At 40.0% G+C, this 20,990-nt stretch overlaps 1 protein-coding gene across 1 annotated transcript in view; it reads right to left on the bottom strand.

Annotated features, from left to right (window-relative positions):
• GLUD1 (glutamate dehydrogenase 1) overlaps positions 1-20,990 on the bottom strand; it is a 45,762-nt gene that overhangs the window by 20,957 nt on the left and 3,815 nt on the right. Inside the window, exons 2-4 of the mRNA XM_049894351.1 lie at positions 7,151-7,231; positions 6,573-6,628; positions 4,656-4,719 (exon numbers count right to left, since the gene is read on the bottom strand). Of these exons, the coding sequence (XP_049750308.1) occupies positions 4,656-4,719; positions 6,573-6,628; positions 7,151-7,231 (201 nt within the window). The remainder of the gene's footprint in view (positions 1-4,655; positions 4,720-6,572; positions 6,629-7,150; positions 7,232-20,990) is intronic.

Raw genomic sequence — 20,990 nt, 5'->3', positions numbered from 1 at the left:
AGTTTCGCTTCTCTTAGCCTCAGAACCCTGAACTGCAAATGGAGAGAATAGTAGCACCCTGCCCTAGAGAAGCAGGATTGGTGCAGTTCAGGAGTTACATGAGACGGTATAGGAACATGCCATTGTATGAATGTAAACGCCCTCAACAAGTAGAAAAAATGGGGAGAAAGCCATGTCACTGCAGCGATGGTGTGGAGCCCTGTGACACCTGCACCCGTGAGACAATGCTGCTTTGACCTCGTTACTCAAAGCTAACTCACTCAGTGTACATGTTTTCAATTCCTTAGATCATAGCAAATTAAAAAGTTTGAGGACGGAATAGGAATAAATAGTACACTGATAGCACTAATAATGGCCACAGTGAGACATGTGATAAAAAATGTGTAACTGGCGCTTGCTCAAATCTGTAAAGACAGGAATACGTCAACATATGCTTATTAAAAATACTAAAAATGAGAGCAACCTAACTGTTCACACTAGTGGGACAATAAAATAAAATACAGTATATTTACACAAAGAAATACTACGTAGCCATTAACAAGATTGTTACATATACATATAAGGAACCTGGAATGACCACCAAAATATACATGTAGAAAAAAGCAGGTTTCATACAGCATGTATAATATGCTTCCATTTATATACAATTCTCTTTCTATATATAATTATTAGTTGCCATGGAGTTAATTCTGACTCACAGTGAACCCATGTAATACAAAATATAACTGCTCCATAGGGTTTTCTGGGCTGTAATCTTAATGGAAGCAGATTGCCAGGCCTTTTCTTCCACTGGGGTTTACCCTGGCACGTGTGCAGAAACTGCTCCACAGGGTTTTCAAGGCTGTGGCCTTTCGGAAGCAGATCGCCAGGCCTGTCTTCTGAGGCTCCTCTGGGTGGGTTTGACCAGTCAACCTTTCAGCTAGTAGTCGAGTGCGTAATTGTTTGTGCCACCCAAATGACCCTTTCCTTTGGACCCTTATAAACAACCTCCCTGAAGCCACACTCATCCACCAACACTACACTACTTAGAAGGATTAAGGCCTTGTTCCCTTGCCACTGAGTTGATTCTGACTCAGAGTGATCCCATAGGACTGAGTAGAACTGCCCCCTAGGGTTTCCGAGGCTGTAATCTTTACGGAGGCAGACTGCCACATCTTTCCCCCACCGAGTGGGTGGTGAGTTCAAATTGCCGACCTTGCAGTTAGCAGCCGGGCACTTAACCACTGTGCCACCAGAGGGCTCTTTTGTGTTCTATTCTCACTCCCCAATAAATGGGCTCCACTGCTGCCAACTATTTTCTCACAATTCTCGTTCCTTCAGAATAACATATCTCAGCTGGAGATTAGTACAAATTTGTCTAGTCATATTGCTTTTTTCTTAAGGTACAAATGCTAAATTGCTCCTGTATGCCTATCTACAAAAGCGTTATGCTTGTGTTCAACAACACTGAGTGTTACATAAGCTCCTTGCATCAAATTCCAGTTCTGATTGGAGAACGGCTATTGGCCAAGTGGAAAATTTCAGGTATACAGTTTCAAACAGGAAATGTATAAATGGTAAGCTGCTTCTCAAGAACATCAATTAGTCTAGACACACCAAAGGTGAAGCAATTCTCCACGACCAAAGCTTGTTGTTATCAAGCTTAGGAGTTTTCTACTCTGTGCAAAACCAAGGAATAGGGACGTGCAGAGTACAAGGAATTCCTGAATTCCAGGTAAATTCTCAAATATCTTATAGGGAAAAGCCTGAGGCAAAAAGTCTACCCTTTTTAAAAAAGGTAACTATACGTAAATTAAAATCCCATTACTCAATCTCATAGCAGTACAAATTAAAACCATATGATCACCTCAATAGATGCAGAATGAGCATTTTTCTCCTTTTTCTATTTATTTCTACTCACTAATTATGATAAAACATTCAAAAGACTAAGACTAGAAGGGCACCTTTTCAACATGATAAAGGGCATCTATGAAAAACCCTTAACATTACACAGAATGGTGACATACTGAAAGCTTTCCCCCTAAGGTCAGGAACAAGAAAAGACAAAGAAGTCCACTCTTGCCACTTCTACCAACACTATATTGGAGGTTCTGGCCAGGGCAATTAGGCAAGGGAAAAAAAATAAAAGGTGTCCAGATTGGAAAGGAAGAAGTAAAACTATTCCTATTTGCAGGTGACATGATCTTATACATAGAAGATGCTAAGGAATTCACAAAAAAACAAAACTACTAGAGCTACTGAAGGAGTAGAGTTCAGCAAGGTTGCAGGATGCAAAATCAACACATAAAAAGCTACTGTACTTTGGTACACTTGCCATGAACTATCTGGAAATGAAATTAAGAAAACAATTTTGTTTACAACAGCAACATATTTTTAGGAACAAATTTAGCAAAACATGCGTTTAAGACTTGCACACGGAAAACTACAAAATATCGTTCAAAGACACTAACCCAGAAACCCAGTGCCATCAAGTTGATTCCGACTCATAGCGACCCTATAGGACAGAGTAGAACTGCCCCATAGAGTTTCAAAGGAGCGCCTGGCGGATTTGAACTGCTGACTCTTTGGTTAGCAGCCGTAGCTCTTAACCACTACGCCACCAGGGTTTCCAAAGAGACTAAAGACAACCTAAACAAATGGAAACACATCCATTTCTCATGGACTGGAAGATGCTAAGATGGCAGTGTTTGTTAAACTCATCTACAGGTTCAATGTGACTGATCTCTATCAAAATCCCAGCTGCTTTTTTTTTTTTTTTTTTTTGCTGAAATTGACAAAAACAAACACACCGAACCCACTGCTATTTAGTTGATTCTGACTCATAGCAACCCTACAGGCGACAGCAGAACTGGCCCACAGTGTTCCTAAGGAGTGGCCGGTAGATCTGAACTGCTGACTTTTTGGTTAGCAGCTGACCTCGTGACCACTAAGCCACCAGTGCTCCAACTGGGTCCTAAACTCAGTGTGACAGGGCCGCGACACAGATTCAGGTCTACTGTGAAGTCTGAAGCTCTCTGTGGAAAGGGATGTCAGTAAATAACAGATAAATGACATCAGTTTCAAAGGATTGTTCAGTTATGTGCTCTGAGGGGACAGAAAGAGCCTCTTCGGCCTCTTTTCCTGTGCTCAGTGTTCTGGGTCCAGGTGGCAGTTAAGCTGTACCAAAGGGTAAAAAAGGCTTTTGAACACAAAGTTAAACTACTAGTATTTCAGTTCTAATTTCTTTTAAGTGTTCCAACAAATCATTTTTTAACCTTTGGAACTAGAAGGTATTTGTCAAGATAGATAAAATCTAGAGACTCTAGATATGGGCAATAAACACAACTAAAAAAGTCTAAAGCCAGTAAAGTATGTTTAAGATTTAGGCTAAGAGGAAATATAATACAAAAATTATGAAAGTTAATCAATAGGCTGCTGAACATGACTTCAATTATTCAATCGCAGAATAAGTAGGTATTTCTCTAAATGTGAACAAGGTTTGGTAGTTCACCTACATGACCTAGTGCTTCCCCAGTACAGTGACTGCACAAGTAGAGTTCACAGGAGCCAAATACCTTTCACATTATGAAAGACAGGTCAAATCTACTAACGTTTTAGTGGTACCTTTATTTTACTACCACATGTTTGTTTATTTCATACTTTTTCCTACAAAAGGGAGCAACTTTCAAAACAAGGGTATCTTAAGTCCCCAGGAGCCTGTTAACAGTGGAGAAAATACTGTGGAAGAGAAACAAGGGCAGAAAGCAGTTAAAAAGCAGGTTTTCTTTCTTATTCCAGCCTGACTTTTTTCTTTTAATCTGCTAATAGGGCACTCAAAGTTACTGTTGTTCCTCAAATCAGAACCCTTCCAGATCAAGAAAAGAAATGTAAAGAAAGTCTTAATTTGCTTGAAAATTAAAGAGTAAACGACTAATACTGATATAGCACAGAAAAGAATATTCACATCTCACATTAAAAGAACACATAAGCTCAAATAATAGTAAGATACAAAAACAATCAAGCAAATGAAGATTATTATCTTCAGAAATCTGGCCTGTTTGGCAAAAGCTGCTAGCAACAAACCCCAAGAATCTCCAAAAGCAGACAGTGGTAGCCAAGTGAGTGATCAGCAATCACCCCACTGACTGTTCCTGCTGCCCCAAAGGGGTGGCCAGGCCTGCTTAACACCTCCAATTCCAAAAGGCATCAGTGTTCTCACTGCTTTAGGAAAGCAGTTACTACTGCAAAAACCTAGATATTTTTTGTGCGAATACTGGTGCCTGAAAAAGTATGGCTTTGGTCTTCCTGGACATCTCAAGAGGAAATGTGCAAACACAGCAATCTAAAACTCTCACTGTGTCTGTATAGGGAGAAGAGGCGGCAGCGACAGCTCACTGGTGTCCACCCTAGTTGCCTAGAACCGGAACTTTTCCATTAGAGATGTGCCCTAAATAGGCCCCAGTATGTTCACTGTATCAATCGCTCAATCTAGTTTCTCACAGTAAGAGAGCAAGTTGACTCACGTACTTACAGATAAAAGAAAAAACAAACCCACTGACATGGAGCCAACTGCGACTCATGGAGACCCCATGTGTTATAAAAGCAGGGGTTCATATTAAGACAATGACATCTTAAGTGTTCCCACTTTAGGTGGAAACCTAAATGGCAATACATACCAATAAAGCCCTTCTTTGCTAGCTCCATGGTGAACCTCCTTGTAATCTTTTCCAATTCACTATCCTGTGAAGAAAAAGATAAAAATAAAAACAGTGAAAAAAGCCTTCTGATGGAAAAAACCACTTCGGAAGAAAAATAACTACCATATTTTTTATTTACAGGACATTTTTTCATACATCTTCTTGTATAATCCTCACAACAATTCATAAAGTAGGCATTTACATTTTAAAGATGAGGAAATGAGGAATCAGAAATTATGTAACACAAGCAAAAGATAAAGAATTCCAAACCCAGTTCCTGTTCTCTTTCTATTCATATAGGACCGTATGAGCCATCCGGTGGTGAAAGGAGTTCCTTTATGTGGCCTTCAGCCTCGGTTCTTCAGAAAAACAGCTTGAGAGATTTTTCCCCTAAGCCCTGAGGAGTTAACTTTGTCCTAGTTTTCTACCCCAGAGGATTTGTTAGTTTTGTCCAGGTTGAACGACATTTCCTGGGGAAGTTATAAACAATTTGTGGTTTGATACTTTTTGTCTGGTCCTGGGCTGCAGCCTGCCCTCTGATTGGTATGCATCTTGCAGGGACTGGTCAACAGACTATGCAAATGAGGTGAGTTGCACCCTACTATACAAACGAAGTGCCTGTGGTCTACAGAGAGAGGATTGATCTGTTTGTAGCCCCTGCCATGAAATTGACACCAAAAAACAAAACAAACAAAAAACCCAAACCCAGTGCCCTCGAGTTGATTCTGACTCATAGCGACCCTACAGGACAGAGTAGGACCGCCCATTAGAGTTTCCAAGGAGCGCCTGGCGGGTTTAACTGCCGACTCTTTGGTTAGCAGCCGTAGCACTTAACCACTACGCCACCAGGGTTTCCACGAAACTGACAAGGAGTTGTAAATATTAAGTAGCCAACCCAACAGACTTTTTTTTTTTTTTTTTTGAGACAGAAAGAAGCAAGAAGAGAAGCAGCAGGAAAAAGGAGCAGAGAAAGAGACAGAGGAGGAAAGGAACCACCGAAAGGAGCTGTAAAACGGGTGAAGGGCTTTAACACTGAAGACAGTGAGAGTCCTGGAAGGGCCCAGCCGCAGAGCTGGGGCGACAGACAGCAGGGCCAAGAGGAGATGAGAGAGCTGTCCTGCACTGCGTAAGGGAGACTTTGCTTACATGCTTTCTGATCCTGAGTTGTAACCTGTTATCTCTCTAATAAACCCCGTAACTGCGAGTATGGTCTGTGAGTTCTGTGTGGCCACTGCAATGAACTACTGAACCTAGCAGAAGTAGAGTGTGCCATGGAGAGACAGCTGATGTCAAAACTGATAAAAAGGTTGGAGGGTGGAGGTATGTTTGACTTCTGCCTCACAGGAATCAGCTTTGGGCTGATGCTGTGTGATTCTCTCTCCTGCTCCTGAAGTTAAATGAGGTCTGATGATGCCATGCCATTTTTACACATTCCCATGGTATATTTTAATTGACAAGGTGAATTTTAATGAGACAATATAATCATATGTATTTATTATACTTGTATACAGATTGCTAGCTAATTTGGTACTATGTAAAACATAGTAGCAACCAGCTTTATTAAACTTGGAACTGATAGTATAAGCAAGATTTTTACTGGATTATTTAAAATATTTATCACTAGGACTCTGAGATCTCAACATTAAAACCTCAGATCACAGTAATTATAAACATGGATATAAATGTCTAACAATACGAAAGTATTAATTACGTTTTAACCAAGAAAACGATGTTGACATTAAGCAGGTGACATGTTATATGACAAAACACTCATTGAGTTATTATTTACTTGATTTTCCATTTGTTTTAAAAAGCAATAGGTACCATTAATCTCACTGATATGGGGAACAGACAGAAGCCCAGCCATTCTGAGTCCTTCAGCAACTCAATACTTACGGTGTAGTTCTTGGGGTTGATCTTCACACCAGCTTTAGCACCTCCAAATGGCACATCTGAAAGAGAAGGCGGCAAGTTGTTATTCAAAGGTTAAAAAAGAAAAACAAAGCACTAAGCAATATTACAAAAGCGTGTGATGCTTCGCGTTTTAATTTCACAAAATTCAAGTAATAAACCCACACTGATCTCTTCTAAAACGTTCTACTCTAAATTCTAGTTACCAAACTTTATAAGACTAGGCAAGTTACAATATGCATGTAGTCAGTGCTTTCTACTACTACTAAACATAACATTATAACTGGCTTCTTTCTACTGTGCTTTGATAGTATTTAGAGTATGGAAAAGGGACTTACAAGTCTATACTTCAGATTACAGTTAGTTCCTATTAAAAATTCTCCACTTGAAAAGACGAAATCTTAAAGAAGACGCAGGAAAAGGTGATATAAGCCTCAAAACGCGCAACTTAAAAAAAAATCCGTTCTGATAAGGTACATTTCTGTAGCAACTTAAAAATAATTTTGTATGTAAACATATTTCCTCAGAGTCTTTTTTAGGTAAAAACAAAGGCAGTCACTCACCAACTACTGCACATTTATACGTCATCAGAGAAGCCAGGGCTTTCACTTCATCTACGCTCACGTCTGTGCTGTAACGGATGCCTGTCAGGGTAAAAAAAAAAAAAAAGAGGAGGGTGAGAAAAAAGTGGATGTGGTTAGTTTTTTTATATTTGTATTTTACACTTTGGTTATTTATAAGAACACTGGAAGCAGCTTATGTGTCCGAACACCACAAAAAGGCAATACAAAACTCAAAAGGAAAAGCCAAGAGAAAAAGACTGGTGTGGAAGTGCAGTTTTTGCTTTCTGTAGCAGCAGATAAAAACTCTTAGGGACTTAAAGGTGACTATGACACAGTCTCTGCCCCCAAGGAACAGACAACCCAGTGGGAAACAACAGTTAACTATGATTTCACAAGATAGAAATGAGCTTTGAATGAATGCTTTAATATTTTTCGTAAAGCAACTAACTCAGTGAAGTTTTTTTTTTTTTTTCTTTCCCCTTTTTCTTTTTCCTGTGAGTGATTTGGCAGCAGTGAGGTCAAGAATTTTGCTTTCTGATAACATATCAACATAGGCAAATGTCTACTCAACAAGTCAGGCAGATTCAACTCCAATATCAGGTGTCTAAATAGAGGTTTCAAAACAAAGAGACCTTCATTTATTACTTCCTTCACCCAAGGCTACCAGAAGATGAGAAGGCAGAAAAAGTCATTTCTCCCTCCCGGGAAGGAGCAGTTGCTGTTCCCGTCTGCAAGGCTGAGAGGTGGCCAATTCAGCCTTCAGGTGTTGGTAGAGGGGACACAGGAAGTAGCTATGCCCACTAGTCTGGCTTTGGGGGTCTTGGTCAATCATGCGCCCAAGCACTGCAGGGTGAAGTCAACTTTCCTCCTCTCCAGTCCACTGCTTCCCACCCCAAGAAAGGAGGCCTGAGTGATGTCTGCTCACCGATTTAGGCTCCTTGACTCTGTGTGTATGTGTGTGTGAGATGAAGGGTAATGGAGGAAGCTGCAGTATTTTTTCTACCCTCTTCTCTCCCAACAGGGGTTCAGCTTCCACCTTCCACAACCTCCACTGAATGTCATGGGTAGTTGTGGTAGTCTCAAGGAATTCTCTTTAAAAAAGAACTCTGGGAATAAAAGTTTTTTTGGATAAAAAATATAAAATAACTCACAGACTAGCAGTTTGAGAAAACGTCCCTTGTTTATTTTAAAAGCCCGCTTTTTATACATTTCAGAAAATATCTACCTTAACATAAATGGTATGTTTTAAGAGAATTTTATTTGTTGTAGATATGACCATAAGCAGTAAATTTCAAAACGGAATATATTTCTTCGGTCTATTGGAAAAATAAAGGCATCCTGGTGGCAAAGTGGTTAATAAGAAATTATCATTATACTCAAGAGTAAGTTCTTAGAACAACTATATCCGGCATATAGTGGGTTCTCAAATTATTTGTGGAATGAATGTACCTGTTATTAAAATTTTAGAGCGCAAAGTGACAGCCATTTTTCCTAGTGTAGAGCAGATATCCGCATAGCTTACTCCTCCATTTCATTCAGGTATCTGTTCAAAACTTTTTCATCCCGAGAGGCCCTTCCTGCCCCCCTGAATTAAGACGTCTCCTTCTACATATAAATCACTTTTTTCATTGTTCTTTTAGAGCCTGTGGAAGTAAAGTAGACCCTAAGTCACTTTAATTTTTAATTTTTCTTGCTTCCTTAAATGCAGGAAAAGTTACTTTCCCTTATCCAGAGCCTTTAACATGGGGAACTAAAACTGGCTGAAACAGTAACACTCATATATCAAATAGCAAAAGCATTCAAATGGCAATCCCAATTTTCTAGACACAGATGCTAATTAAAAACCAAACTCCTTCCCTTGTACAAAAGAGTATAAACAAAATGTTGATTTTATTACAAAAGTCCTAGAGTGATGAGTCAGAAATGTACATGGATTAAAAACATGTTTCCAGTGGCTGGAACCCCCCAAATTCCTGTTTGTAACATAAGATTTTCCTTCCCAGCTACACCCACGTAGAAAGCACCATTGAAAAACACGGAAGTAGCTGTGTGGATGACCTAGCACGCGACAGGCATTTTCTGTAGAAGATGAGGCAATAAGGAACTTTTAGTGAACTGAGGCAAGGAGAAACTCTAAGGAAAGCAGCAGAGACAATTTAGTGGAATAAACACTGGGACAGAAAAGGGTGAGGGTAGGAAGGGGAACAGAAAGTAATATGAGCGTCTACTGCCTGGGCTAAAGAAGAAACATGCTTTCATTCCAACTTTCAAATTCATCAGTGAGATGGCAGTACACGAGCACAAGGTTAAACTGTTAATCTGAATAATGCAAAAGCCTCAAAGCATACCCATAAATCAAATATCTTGTAGTAATAAAAGTTACCCACACCCAGGAAAAGCTAGTTGGTCATCTTCTCTGGGATTAAAAATTAAAGATAACTTAAAAACATACCATTATCTGAAATTCTTAACCACATTAGAGGTTTAAGCAAGAACCTGACTGCAAAGAAGGTACTTGCCGCTCAATTTGGAAGTTTAGTGGATTGGGAGAATTCTACACAACTGGAGTATCAGGAAGACAAAATGATACAACACATACTTCATAGTTTTGAAAGAAGGGGAGAAACTAGCATTTTTGAATGCCTACTGTATTTCAAGAATACATTCAGTTTGAAGACAAAGTCATTCAAAAGTCAAATAATATGTAATATACACGTAAACCAAAAAAGCAAACCCGTTGCCGTCGAGTGGATTCCGACTCACAGCGATCGCACAGGACAGAGAAGAACTGCCCCATAGGGTTCCCAAGGCTGTACTCTCTACGGAAGCAGAGGGCCACATCTTTCTCCCGCAGGCTGGCTGGGTTTGAACCGCTGGCCTTTCAGTTAGCAGCGGAGTACTTTAACCACTGCACCACCAGGGCTCCTTAATACACACATATATACAAGAAAAGCCAGAAAACCTTAAAATGATTTAACCCAAAATGAGACAAGAGGGATCTTGTTTTCAGTCTGACTATTTTCCCTTTTCTGTGGGGTGGCAGTTTAGCAGAGGAAGCTGAAGATAAGCTGGATCAACAGGGGCAGCAGAACAGGGACAGAAACTAGAAGGTGCAAAAAATTCATTCTGGAAATGGAGAAAAACAAATCAGGATTTTCCTGGTACCCTAAATGTCTGCAGAGCACTCTCCACTAGACTCCATTAGCACTAGTGTTGCTTGTGGTTTAGGAAGGCACCGGCTGTCTCGGGGTGACAGGGCTAACAGACATAAGACCTGATCACACAGAGAAGGGTGAAGGCAGCGGGTACATTTAATGAAAAGCAGGAAGCCACGGCTGACTAACCTACAAAGAAAATGGGTTGGTTACTCAGGTGGAGACAACAGGACTGATGTCATTAGAAATGGGGTTTAAAATAAAGGCCCACATTTCTGACCTGTTGACAAAAAGTAATCTGTGCTTCCAGTTCATCAGACAAAACTCAAGAAATGCTACCCATGACGTTTATTATTTATTAACCTTGTGTAAAGTTGGCGGAAGGGCTGGCAACAGAATTAAGTACTTTCTGCGATGGAAACTTTGACATCAGACCTTTTATTCTCAAGATACTATATGGTTATTTTAAGTTAACTAGCATCCCAATGTTTTAAAGAACATTAACAAAATGCAGATGTCTGTAAACTATACACAGCACATAGCATTCATTACTCTGCCTTTTAACTTAATTACCAAAGATATCCCTTAGTCTCAAAAGTCTACAATTGGTGTATACTAAGTTTTTCTAGGAGAAATAAAAATCAAAAACTAAAGTTGCTATAAACACCCCACCCCAGTGCCCTCGAAAGTTGCTATAGTGATGGAGAAAACAAATCAGCTCATTACTTTCAAAAGGACTCAGTGAAAACCACACAACTACAATACCTTGAATTTTTCCTCCTTTTGCTAGCTGACTCAGAAGCAACGCACACTCAAAAGCCCCTAGCCAGTAAGGCACCAATCTTGCTTTTTTGTGGTAAGTAATTAACTGAACACATTTATGAAAATTCAAAAGATTTTTAAAATTACTTGAACCTGGATCTCTGAACCTGTCACCGTGGCCTTCAAGTCGATTCCGACTCATGTCTATCCCATGTGTTACCGCACAGAGCTGTGGCCCGTGGGTTTTCTTGCCTACTGATTTATTCATCAGAAATCCAATTTTCAACTGTATTATCTTACTTTTCAGAAATTATTTATTCAACAACCATGAGTTTTACCACAAGCATACCAAAAAAAAAAACCAAAAACCCACAGGGTTTCCAAAACTGTAAATCTTTGCAGAAGCAGACTGCCACATCTTTCTGCCGAGGAGCTGCTGCTGGTGGTTTTGAACTGCTGACCTTCAGGTTAGGAGTCGAAAGCTTTAAGGGCTCCACCACAAGCACAGAACACCCTCCTCCCCCGCCCCGCAAAAAAAACCAAAAGGCTTTAGAACAACTCTTAAAAACTCATGCACTAAAGCTCTTGCACTTGTTTGAACCTATTTTCTCCGTTAATACTAAAAACTTCCTAACTTACAAAGGGGGAGAGGAGGGGAAGACACAGTGAGGAACCAGTACTCACCAGCAAGTAACACCCATGTGAAGTGCTATTAAGTCCCAGGTGAAAATTCAAACACTCAGCACTGAAAAGTGGCACGGTACTAGGGTGCAGGAGCAATCATATACTTTAACTGCTTCTGAGGAGCCCTCGTGGTGCAGTGGTTAAGTGCTCAGCTGCTAACCAAAAGGTCGGTGGTTCAAACCTACCAGCCCCTTTGAGGGAGAATATCTGGCAGTCTGCTTCCGTAAAGGTTTATAGCCTTGAAAACCCTATGGGGCAGTTCTAACTCTGTCCTATAGGGTCACTAGGAGTCAGAATCAACTTGATGGCAATCTTTTTTTTTTTTTTGGTAACAGGAGAAATAAAGTCGGAATCTATCCAATGGCAAGGGGCTTGGTTTTTTTTTTTTAAATAGTATTAATGTACTAATCTGAGGAAGAAGGCAGAGAAAAACAGATTTCTATCCCATTACCAAAATCTTAATTTTAACCATTATGAAGAGACAAACTTGAGCTTTTTGGGCAGTAAATATTTAGCAGATGTTAGAAAAATGGGATGTGAAACGTCTTATCTCTTCTTTTCATTAGAAATTTTAAATTATATAAGACATATATACATTCTCATGAAAATTTAAATACAGAAAAAGCTGACAGTTCCTTGATGACCACTTGTGATCCCAGTCTCCTTAGAGGTGACCACTCGTAGAGAGTTAAGTGCATATTCTTCCAAATCACTTTCCCTACATTTACACACGTTGTTGCTGCCGTCAGCTGCCGTGGAGCTGACCCGATCCACGGAGCCGACCCGATCCGTGGAGCTGACCTGATCCATGGTGACCCCATGTGTTACAGAGCAGAACTACTCCACTGGGTCTTCTCGACTATAATCTTTACCAAAGCAGTTTGCCAGGCCTTTCTTCCACGGAGCCGCTGGGTGGGTCAAGTCACCAACCTTCAGGTTAGCAGCCGATTGCAAATTGCTTGTGCCACCCAGTCTCCTAGCACACATTTGTAAAATATATCTTTGTTTTATGCTTAAGAATTTAACTTACTGCTCAGTGGATGGAGGGCAGGTTATGCATTGAAAGGAGACTGTGTTAGTTATCTTGTGCTGCTGTAACAGAAGTATCACAGTGGATGGCTTTAACAAACAGAGATTTATTCTCTCACAGTCTAGGAGGCTAGAAATCCAAATTCACGGCATCAGGTTTAGGGGAAGGTTTTCTCTCTCTGTTGGCTCTGGGGAAGGTCCTTGTCAACAGTCTTTCCCTAGGTCTAGAAGCTTCTTGGTGCAGGGACCCCAGGTCCAAAGGACATGCTTTGCTCGTGGCACTCTATTCTTGGTGTCATGAGGTCCCTCTCCTCTCTGCTCTATTCTCTTTTATATCTTTGAAGTGATTGACTCAAGACATAACCTAACCCTGTAGATTGAGTTCTGTCTCATTAACATCATAGAAGTTAGGATTTACAACACATAGGATAATTACTTCAGATCACAAGATGGTGGACAACTACACAACGCTGGGACTCATGGCCTAGCCAAGTTGACACGCACACAATTCAATCCATAACACGGACCTTGTTAATTTCTTATTCTGATAATGACAAACAGTAAACTTGGTCGTCCTATCACACTGAACAGGTCATAAAAATAAATTATAGCTGTACCATGCAAGGACAACGTAAAAAAAAAACACAAAACATATGCTTCTATTCCCAACGTCCCTGCAGATTATTTAAAACTGGATCTCCTTTATTTTCAAAATCCAATCCTCTTCCCTAATAATTCTTTTCTTTCCCTGATGCCACCATTTTTTCTACCAGTGTCTCAGGCAAAAAATTTTGGTGTCATTTTTGACTCTTCTCTCCATTGCATATATTTGACCTGTTGGGAAATACTGTCCTTTCTTCAAAATGGTTTATCTGTTCTTTTCTTTTCCTCTACTAGTCTGTTCCAATGACCACCCCCCCACACACACCTTGGCCAAAGCTACTGTCTTTTCTTCTTATCTGAAGTGACCTTTCCCCTCTCTAACCTTATCTAACCTTTTCTCCTTATCTGAAGTGACCTTTTCCCTCTCTAACCCTATCCAAACTTCTCTGCTCTCAGATCAAGACCGGCTCCCCATATCCTCTTTGAACTCCACTGCAACAGTGCCCTGGTTAGTGTGTTTCCAACGGTCACTTATTGACTGGTTCCAGGAAAGGAAAATGTAGAAACAGAACACTGAGCTAAAAGCCAAACAAGGATGACATAGGGCAGAAAATATCTTGAACTCTGCTTTATTTTGAGATAAATGAAAAGATCTCCAGTTTTTTTATTTTTTACTTGTATGGATAGTTCCTCCAGCGCTACGCATGGTACCTGACAGCGAGCAGGCAGTTAAAACACATGACATAAATAAGCTAACTTCCAGAAATCCTGTGAGCTAAGGAATGTTTTTTAATTAAGCATAAAGTTTCAAGCTCTTGCCTGTAAAAAAAAAAAAAAAAAGGCGGCGGCGGGGGCAGCGAGGGAACAAAACCTATAATGGAAAAACTGATTTATGCAGAATACAATCTGCAGTTCATAAGAACAGTCTTTATTCAGTAAATCCCCAAAATGGGTACTACTGCCATTGGTTATTCCTTTGCTGTTTCTTTCTTGGTAAAAGGGACTAAAAAAACAGTTCATGTAAATCCTACTATAGCCCACTATGCACAAAACGCTTTTTTAGAGGCGTATGGTGACACATTTTTGATAATAAATGGCCAAAGGAGCCATACTATTGACAACCTATAGTTTTCATTTGTGTCACATTTCACTTTCCTCAAGACAAACGGCAATTCGGAGCAACTTGAAGGTCTGATAGATTTTCTCCAAGAATGATAATCAAGAGAAAGAACAGTAACTCATGGTAAATGAAGAATTTTCTTAGTTTCTATTTATGAAGAGACACTCGAAAGAAAGCCATTGCAAAATTATTCCACTGGAAAACCTTAAACATATATGCACTTTGGTAGAGAAACAAATTGTTATGGCTAGTACATTAATTTGTTAAATGCTAATGCCTTTGTACCTCTTTCAACAGAAAATTCTCTTTAAAATATTATTTCATTGTCTTAGTAATTAGGATAAATGGCCCTCTAAAGATATCATCTATGAATGAGTTTTAAATGCAAAGCTGTTTGAATGCGATTTTTCTAGGAAGAAGGCAGGTCTTCTGATAGCTTTAAACAAATTTCAAAAGTGTCTGTGATAGTTGAGAAAATGACACAGTGCTCAATCAATGGTTACTCTAAGATAGAATTTTTAAGTTTGTACATGAATAAATCCCAGACAATAATAATTAAGGTGGGCGCTGTAATCAGATGGCTGGAGTCTGAACTCCAAACCCTTGCTAGCTGTGTAACTGTGCCAAAGGTGCTTCACTTTTAGCCTTTGCCTTTTCATTTCAAAATCAGGAAACAGTACCTACGACTCATGGGACTGTGAGGAATAAAAGCAACGATGCATAAAAGCCTCTTAACAAAACGCCTGGCATACATGTGGAGCTCAATAAACGCTGGAAACCCTGGTGGTATAGTGGTTAAGTGCTATAGCTGCTAACCAAAAAGTCGGCAGTTTGAATCCACCAGGCGCTCCTTGGAAGCTCTATGGGGCAGTTCTACTCTGTCCTCTAGGGTCGCTATGAGTCGGAATCGACGCAATGGCAATGGGTATTATTACCAGTTGGTTTGCCAGTTGGCCTCCGTGAAGGCAGAACGTGTGCAGCACTCCCAGGTACAGGTGCTGTTTTGTAAAGGAAATTAAAAAGGCCTTGTACAACCCTCTGTTGGGCTGTCTCCTTGCCCTTCACAAAACCTCTCTTGCCTTTGTCAGTATTTCACACATTCACACTTCAATATTGATGGAGAAGGAAACCCTGGTGGTGCAGTGGTTAAGAGCTACGATTGCCAACCAAAAGGTCTTCAGTTCAAATCTACCAGGTGCTCCCTGGACACTCTGTGGGGCAGTTCTACACTGTCCTGTAGGGTCGCTATGAGTTGGAATCGACTTGATGGCAACAGGTTTGGTTTTGGTTTACTGATGGAGCATATTTCAGTCTGTATCAATTTCTGCCTCTGGAAAGGGGAAAATACTGATCCATGTGGACAGCTAGGCCAGTCTTAGATAACAGCTTTGGATTTAAAACTCTTGTTCACTTTTCACTTTGGAATTACCATTACTATTTGAATATTCAAATCATACATGAGTATTTTAATAGAGGTTTACTAGGTAGAGGGATTACTGGCCATTTATGAGTCGATGTGTTTTATTAAAGTGATATGCAGTTTTCTTCTTGTATTGTAAAACCCTAATTATTATGCAAAATAACTAGAAAAAAAAAAAAAAAGAGGGGAGAAGTCTCATGTCTGAGGCTAGTGCCCAGGAATTTCATGCCCACAGCTAATATTTTAATCTTCCTTGGGTCCAGGTGGAACCCTCAGTATTTTTAACATTAAGTGGATAAAAATAATTTTCCTACAGAACCTAAATTATCATCGACAGTACTAAAGCCAGTTTCTTCCCACTGTAAGGCAGAAAGTACACGCTCAATTTTTATTTCTTATACTTAAAACTTAAAAACTGCTGGTTTTACTGGCGTTCAGTAAACACCATGCTTACCCTCCAATTACTGACGCTCCAATTCTTGCAGTGTAGTTTGCATAATGAGTGAGCAGTAAGTGCTTCTCTTTTTCCACATGGGGTTTTTACTGCCAAGGCAAACTTGCTAGATGGATTCACACACAAGTGACAGGAAGACTAAGTGACAATCTGATGTACGAGTCTCTACCATCATGGTGGGTCTTCATTCCCAAGTATACTTAGGGGTGAAAGAGTCATTTGGCTTCCATGAAATAAAAAGGACTTCCTAATGGCAACACAGTTCCATATTTCACTAACAAGTATTAAAAGAAAATAAAAAAATCAACCTCAGGGATAAAGGCTAAGGGGTAGAAGAGATACAAGTTACCTATCTTCCAAATGAACTTTTAATTTAACCGACAATGGCTGTATTTTATCTGTGGCAGCAAATGCAGACACACACCCACACTTTAAAAAAAAAAAAAAAAATCAGAACATGTGGGTTAATTCATAGTTACCCAAGTTTTCATGGCCGTTAACTCTGCACAGCAGATATATGTCAGACACCTTTCAGACTCGGTGTGTTTTTTTTCTAGTGAAAACAGAGGATGTCATTTTAAAATGGCATCAGTGCTTTCTGCAGGAACCCTGGGTGGCGCAAATGATTAAGCCCTGGCCTACTAATGAGAAGGTTAGTGGCTCAAACCCACCAAGAGGAGCCTTGGAATTAAGGCCTGGTGATAAGCTTCCAAAAGGTCACAGCTTTGAAAACCCTACAGAGTCGTTCTACTCTGCTTAAGGGGACTGTCGCCATGAGTTGGAACAACAAAATCAGTGTTTTCTGCAGTCTTCTCCAAAGCACTACCATTGACCACAAAAATGCACCTCAGAGACCAAGGGAGATTTCCCCAGTCCATGTCCAGTCTAATCAGAGGCTTCGTCCTCAGCCCCCTGCCCTCTCAGCATTGTCTCCAGAAGACAAGCACAAAGACCACCTACCGCCTTCTTTTTCTCATTTGAACTTTTAAAAACAAGTCACTGCACGTGGATGAACCTGGAGGATGTTACGTTGAGCGAAATACTCAATCACAAAAGTAATTGTATATTTTCACTCTTATGAAACGACATGAACAAATAAAAATACAGAAACTAATGTTCATTAGTGGTTACCAGGGATCGAGGGAGGGGATTTGCTCTCTAGATAGCAGACATTTGTTATTTTTGGTGATATACGGTGAAGTGGACACAGCTTGATGAAAGTAAACGATGTCACTAAAAATACCCAAGAAAAAAGGTCTTGTTGGTAATTGGTACAGCATATATAATTTTGAAACAACAGCAAAAATAGCCAAAAAATATGTGTGGGTATACACGTAGGCATACATGTGTATAAGTATTTATGTCTGTGTGTATAGGTATATAAATCTATGTGACTGTATGCACGCATATTCATACCTATAATAAAGCACAGAGGGGACGCAGTTACAGATACGTCTTAGACATAATCAAATACCTCGCAGAATTGGATTTCTGTGTTTGAAGGATTAGGGCAATAGTCTTGTAAGACAACTCAGCCAATTGGCATAATATAGTTCATAAAGTTATGCTCTACATCCTAGTTTGGTGATTAGTGACCTGGGTCTTAAAAACTTTCCAGTGGCTACCTAAAACATAACTATTGGTTTCTACTCACCTGGAGCAAGAGAGAAAGGAAACCAAACATGCAAAGACAAAACTAGTCTACGGGATGAATAGTCTACAAAAACCATGGCCTCGTCTACCCTGAGATCAGAAGAACTTGATGGTGCCTGGCCACCACTACCAACAGCTCTAATCGGGGCCACAATAGATGGGCCCTGATATAACAGAAGAAAGCATGGAACAGAATCTCAAATTCCTAAAAAACGAAACAAAACAAAAAACTCACACCTATTATACTGGTTGAGACTGGAGGATTCCCTGACACTACTGTCCTAAGAAACTCTTCAAATCTTGAATGGAAATTAACCCGAGGACACGCTGCAGCCAAAAAACAAATTGGCTCAAGAAAATAATATCGCCCGTAAGTATTATGCTCCTTAAAAAAATCATCTAGATGAGACAAAATGGTCAAAAATTACTTTAGAACAAAAATGAGAATGTAAGAGAGCCGGGACACCAGATTAACGGGAACGGGATCAACAGAACAGAAATAATGAGAATGCTCATGCATTGTGAAGGATGTAACCAATGTCACCCAACAACTTGCATAGAAACTGCTGGATGGGAACCTAAACTGCTGTGTAAACCTTCACCAAAACACACAACAACAACAAAACAAGTCACTGGGTTAACACAGGGTTTTTTTGGGGGGGGGGTACTGATACTTGTAACTAAAGGATTTAGGGTTAATGTATTAGAGGATTCCATTTATAGACCATGGACTAGATCTGAAAGATGGTAATTTCAGAAAGTTCGACATTGACTTAAGAGTTTTAATACCAAGACAATGGGGAGTGAGAACATGCTGGAAGAGAAAATAAACTGACTCCTACTTTAATGACTTGCAATTATCAATCTGTACTTTTCTTCTAAACTGATTTTTAAATGATACACTTCCTTCTAAAAAGGTAAGCGGTAGAATGGTTTCAGGCAGGAACAATCACTGAGTGATGTTTTTAAGTATACCAGAACCCATGAACAAGTATTCTCAAAGCAGTTGCCTATTCCGATGATGTTCATCTTTGCTGAAAACATTTCTAAAGCCTATAGCTCAGCTGACAGCACACTCCCCCTTCCCACCCTGGGTTTCCTGTGTCTGTACAGCCCTAAGACTGTAAATCTTTACGGAAGCAGACTGTCACATCTTTCTCCTGCGGAGTGGCTGGTGGGTTCAAACCACTGAGCTTTAGTTAGCAGCTGAGCGATTTAACCACTGAACCACCAGGTCTCCTAAATGAGAAGAGAGGAGCCCAAAAACAAGATGTACTGTTAAATGTTTACTTGGAATAAAGTGTGTGTCAACCACCAGTTTCCCTTACATAGACTGCAATCAGATTATTGCTCTGCTTCAACCTTGAGAATCTTGCTTCAGAAAACTCACACGTAAGGTAGAAGAACGGGGCATCAGGATTGGGGAAGACTCATTAACAACCTGCTTTATGGAGATGACACAATCTTGCTTGCTGAAAGTGAAAAGGACTTGAAGCATTTACTGATGAAGATCAAAGGCTACAGCCTTCACTATGGATTACACCTCAACATAAAACAAAAATCCTCACAACTGGATCAATAAGATTGAAGTTGCTAAGAATTTTACTTGGATCCAAAATCAACACTCACCAAAGCAGCAGTCAAGAAAGCAAAAGACGCATTGCACTGGGCAAATCTGCAGCAAAAGATCTCTTTAAAGTGTTAAAAAGCAAAAATGTCACTTTAAGGACTAAGGTGACCCAAGCCATGGTGTTTTCAATCGCTTCATGCATGTGAAAGTCGGGCAATGAGGAAGGAGGACCGAAGAATTGATGCCTCTGAATTACAGTGTTGGTGAAGAATACTGAATATACCATGGACTGCCAGAAGAACGAACAAACCTGTCCTGGAAGAAGTACAGTCAAAATGCTCCTTAGAAGTGAGGATGGCAAGACTTTGTCTCAGATACTCTGGATGCATATCAGGAGGGATCAGTCCCTGGAGGAGAATATCATGCTTGGCAAACCAGACGTTCAGTGAAAAAGCGGAAGACCCTCAATGGGATGGATTGACACAGTGACTACAACAATGGGCTCAAGCACGACGACTGTGAAGATGGTGCAGGACAGGGCTGTGCTTCGTTCTGTTGTACACACAGTCACTCTGAGTCGGAACTGACTCGATGGCACCTAACAACAAGGTCACTCTTGAGGAAAACGTAGATCCAGGAAGCTGAAGGTTAGAAAAAGGATGATAAGGTGCCAAAGAGGCTTTTTGCAAACTGGGTTGGAAGAGGAGGCAGTTCTGAGTATGTTGGGCCAAGAGCGCAATAAAGTATGCTTGAGAGTGAAAGACTTGATGAAGTTTATAGGGATTACCCAAAATACTTTTTACCTCAGTCATGTAATATATTCTGTATTTCTGAGGAGGTTAACAATTTTCTGGCAAATCAAGAAAAGCTTTAAATGTTTAAGTGGGGGAAATACCCCACTGAACAGAAGTCCCTGTTAGGATGCATATTGTAAATCAGGTGAGGGTGATAAACAGGTAGGGAGATCTTGGAGTGTCTTGAAAAGCAAAGCACGAAAATCTACAGTACCCACATTTTGCTGATCATCTACTCAGCATACTGTACACTACTTATTATTTTATTTTAAGGAACCTACAATTTTTTTTAGCTATATAATCCCTCCCAAGCCTAGTCTCTCCACAGTCTTTCAAATTACTTAACATAATACATTTATCACTTTATAGAGGCCAATTTCCCTTCATATTATATTATCTTGCAATGCTTTCTACAATTTATTTGCTACCATTCAGGTTCTCTGTATCTTTATGCTGGGACTTAGGAGTGCTTTCTGTAGCATGCCTTTTGGTCAATGGAAAAAATAGAACAGAGAACTGTATCTCACACTAGTATCAGCAAACGCTACAGTAACAGAGCTTTGGCGTGGCTGATGCAATTTGTTGCTAGGTTCAAT

This window comes from Elephas maximus, chromosome 8 (assembly GCF_024166365.1).
Source record: "Elephas maximus indicus isolate mEleMax1 chromosome 8, mEleMax1 primary haplotype, whole genome shotgun sequence".
Taxonomy (NCBI): Eukaryota; Metazoa; Chordata; class Mammalia; order Proboscidea; family Elephantidae; genus Elephas; species Elephas maximus.
The sequence above is the reverse complement of the archived record's forward strand: the minus strand, read 5'-3'. Positions and strand labels throughout refer to the sequence as shown.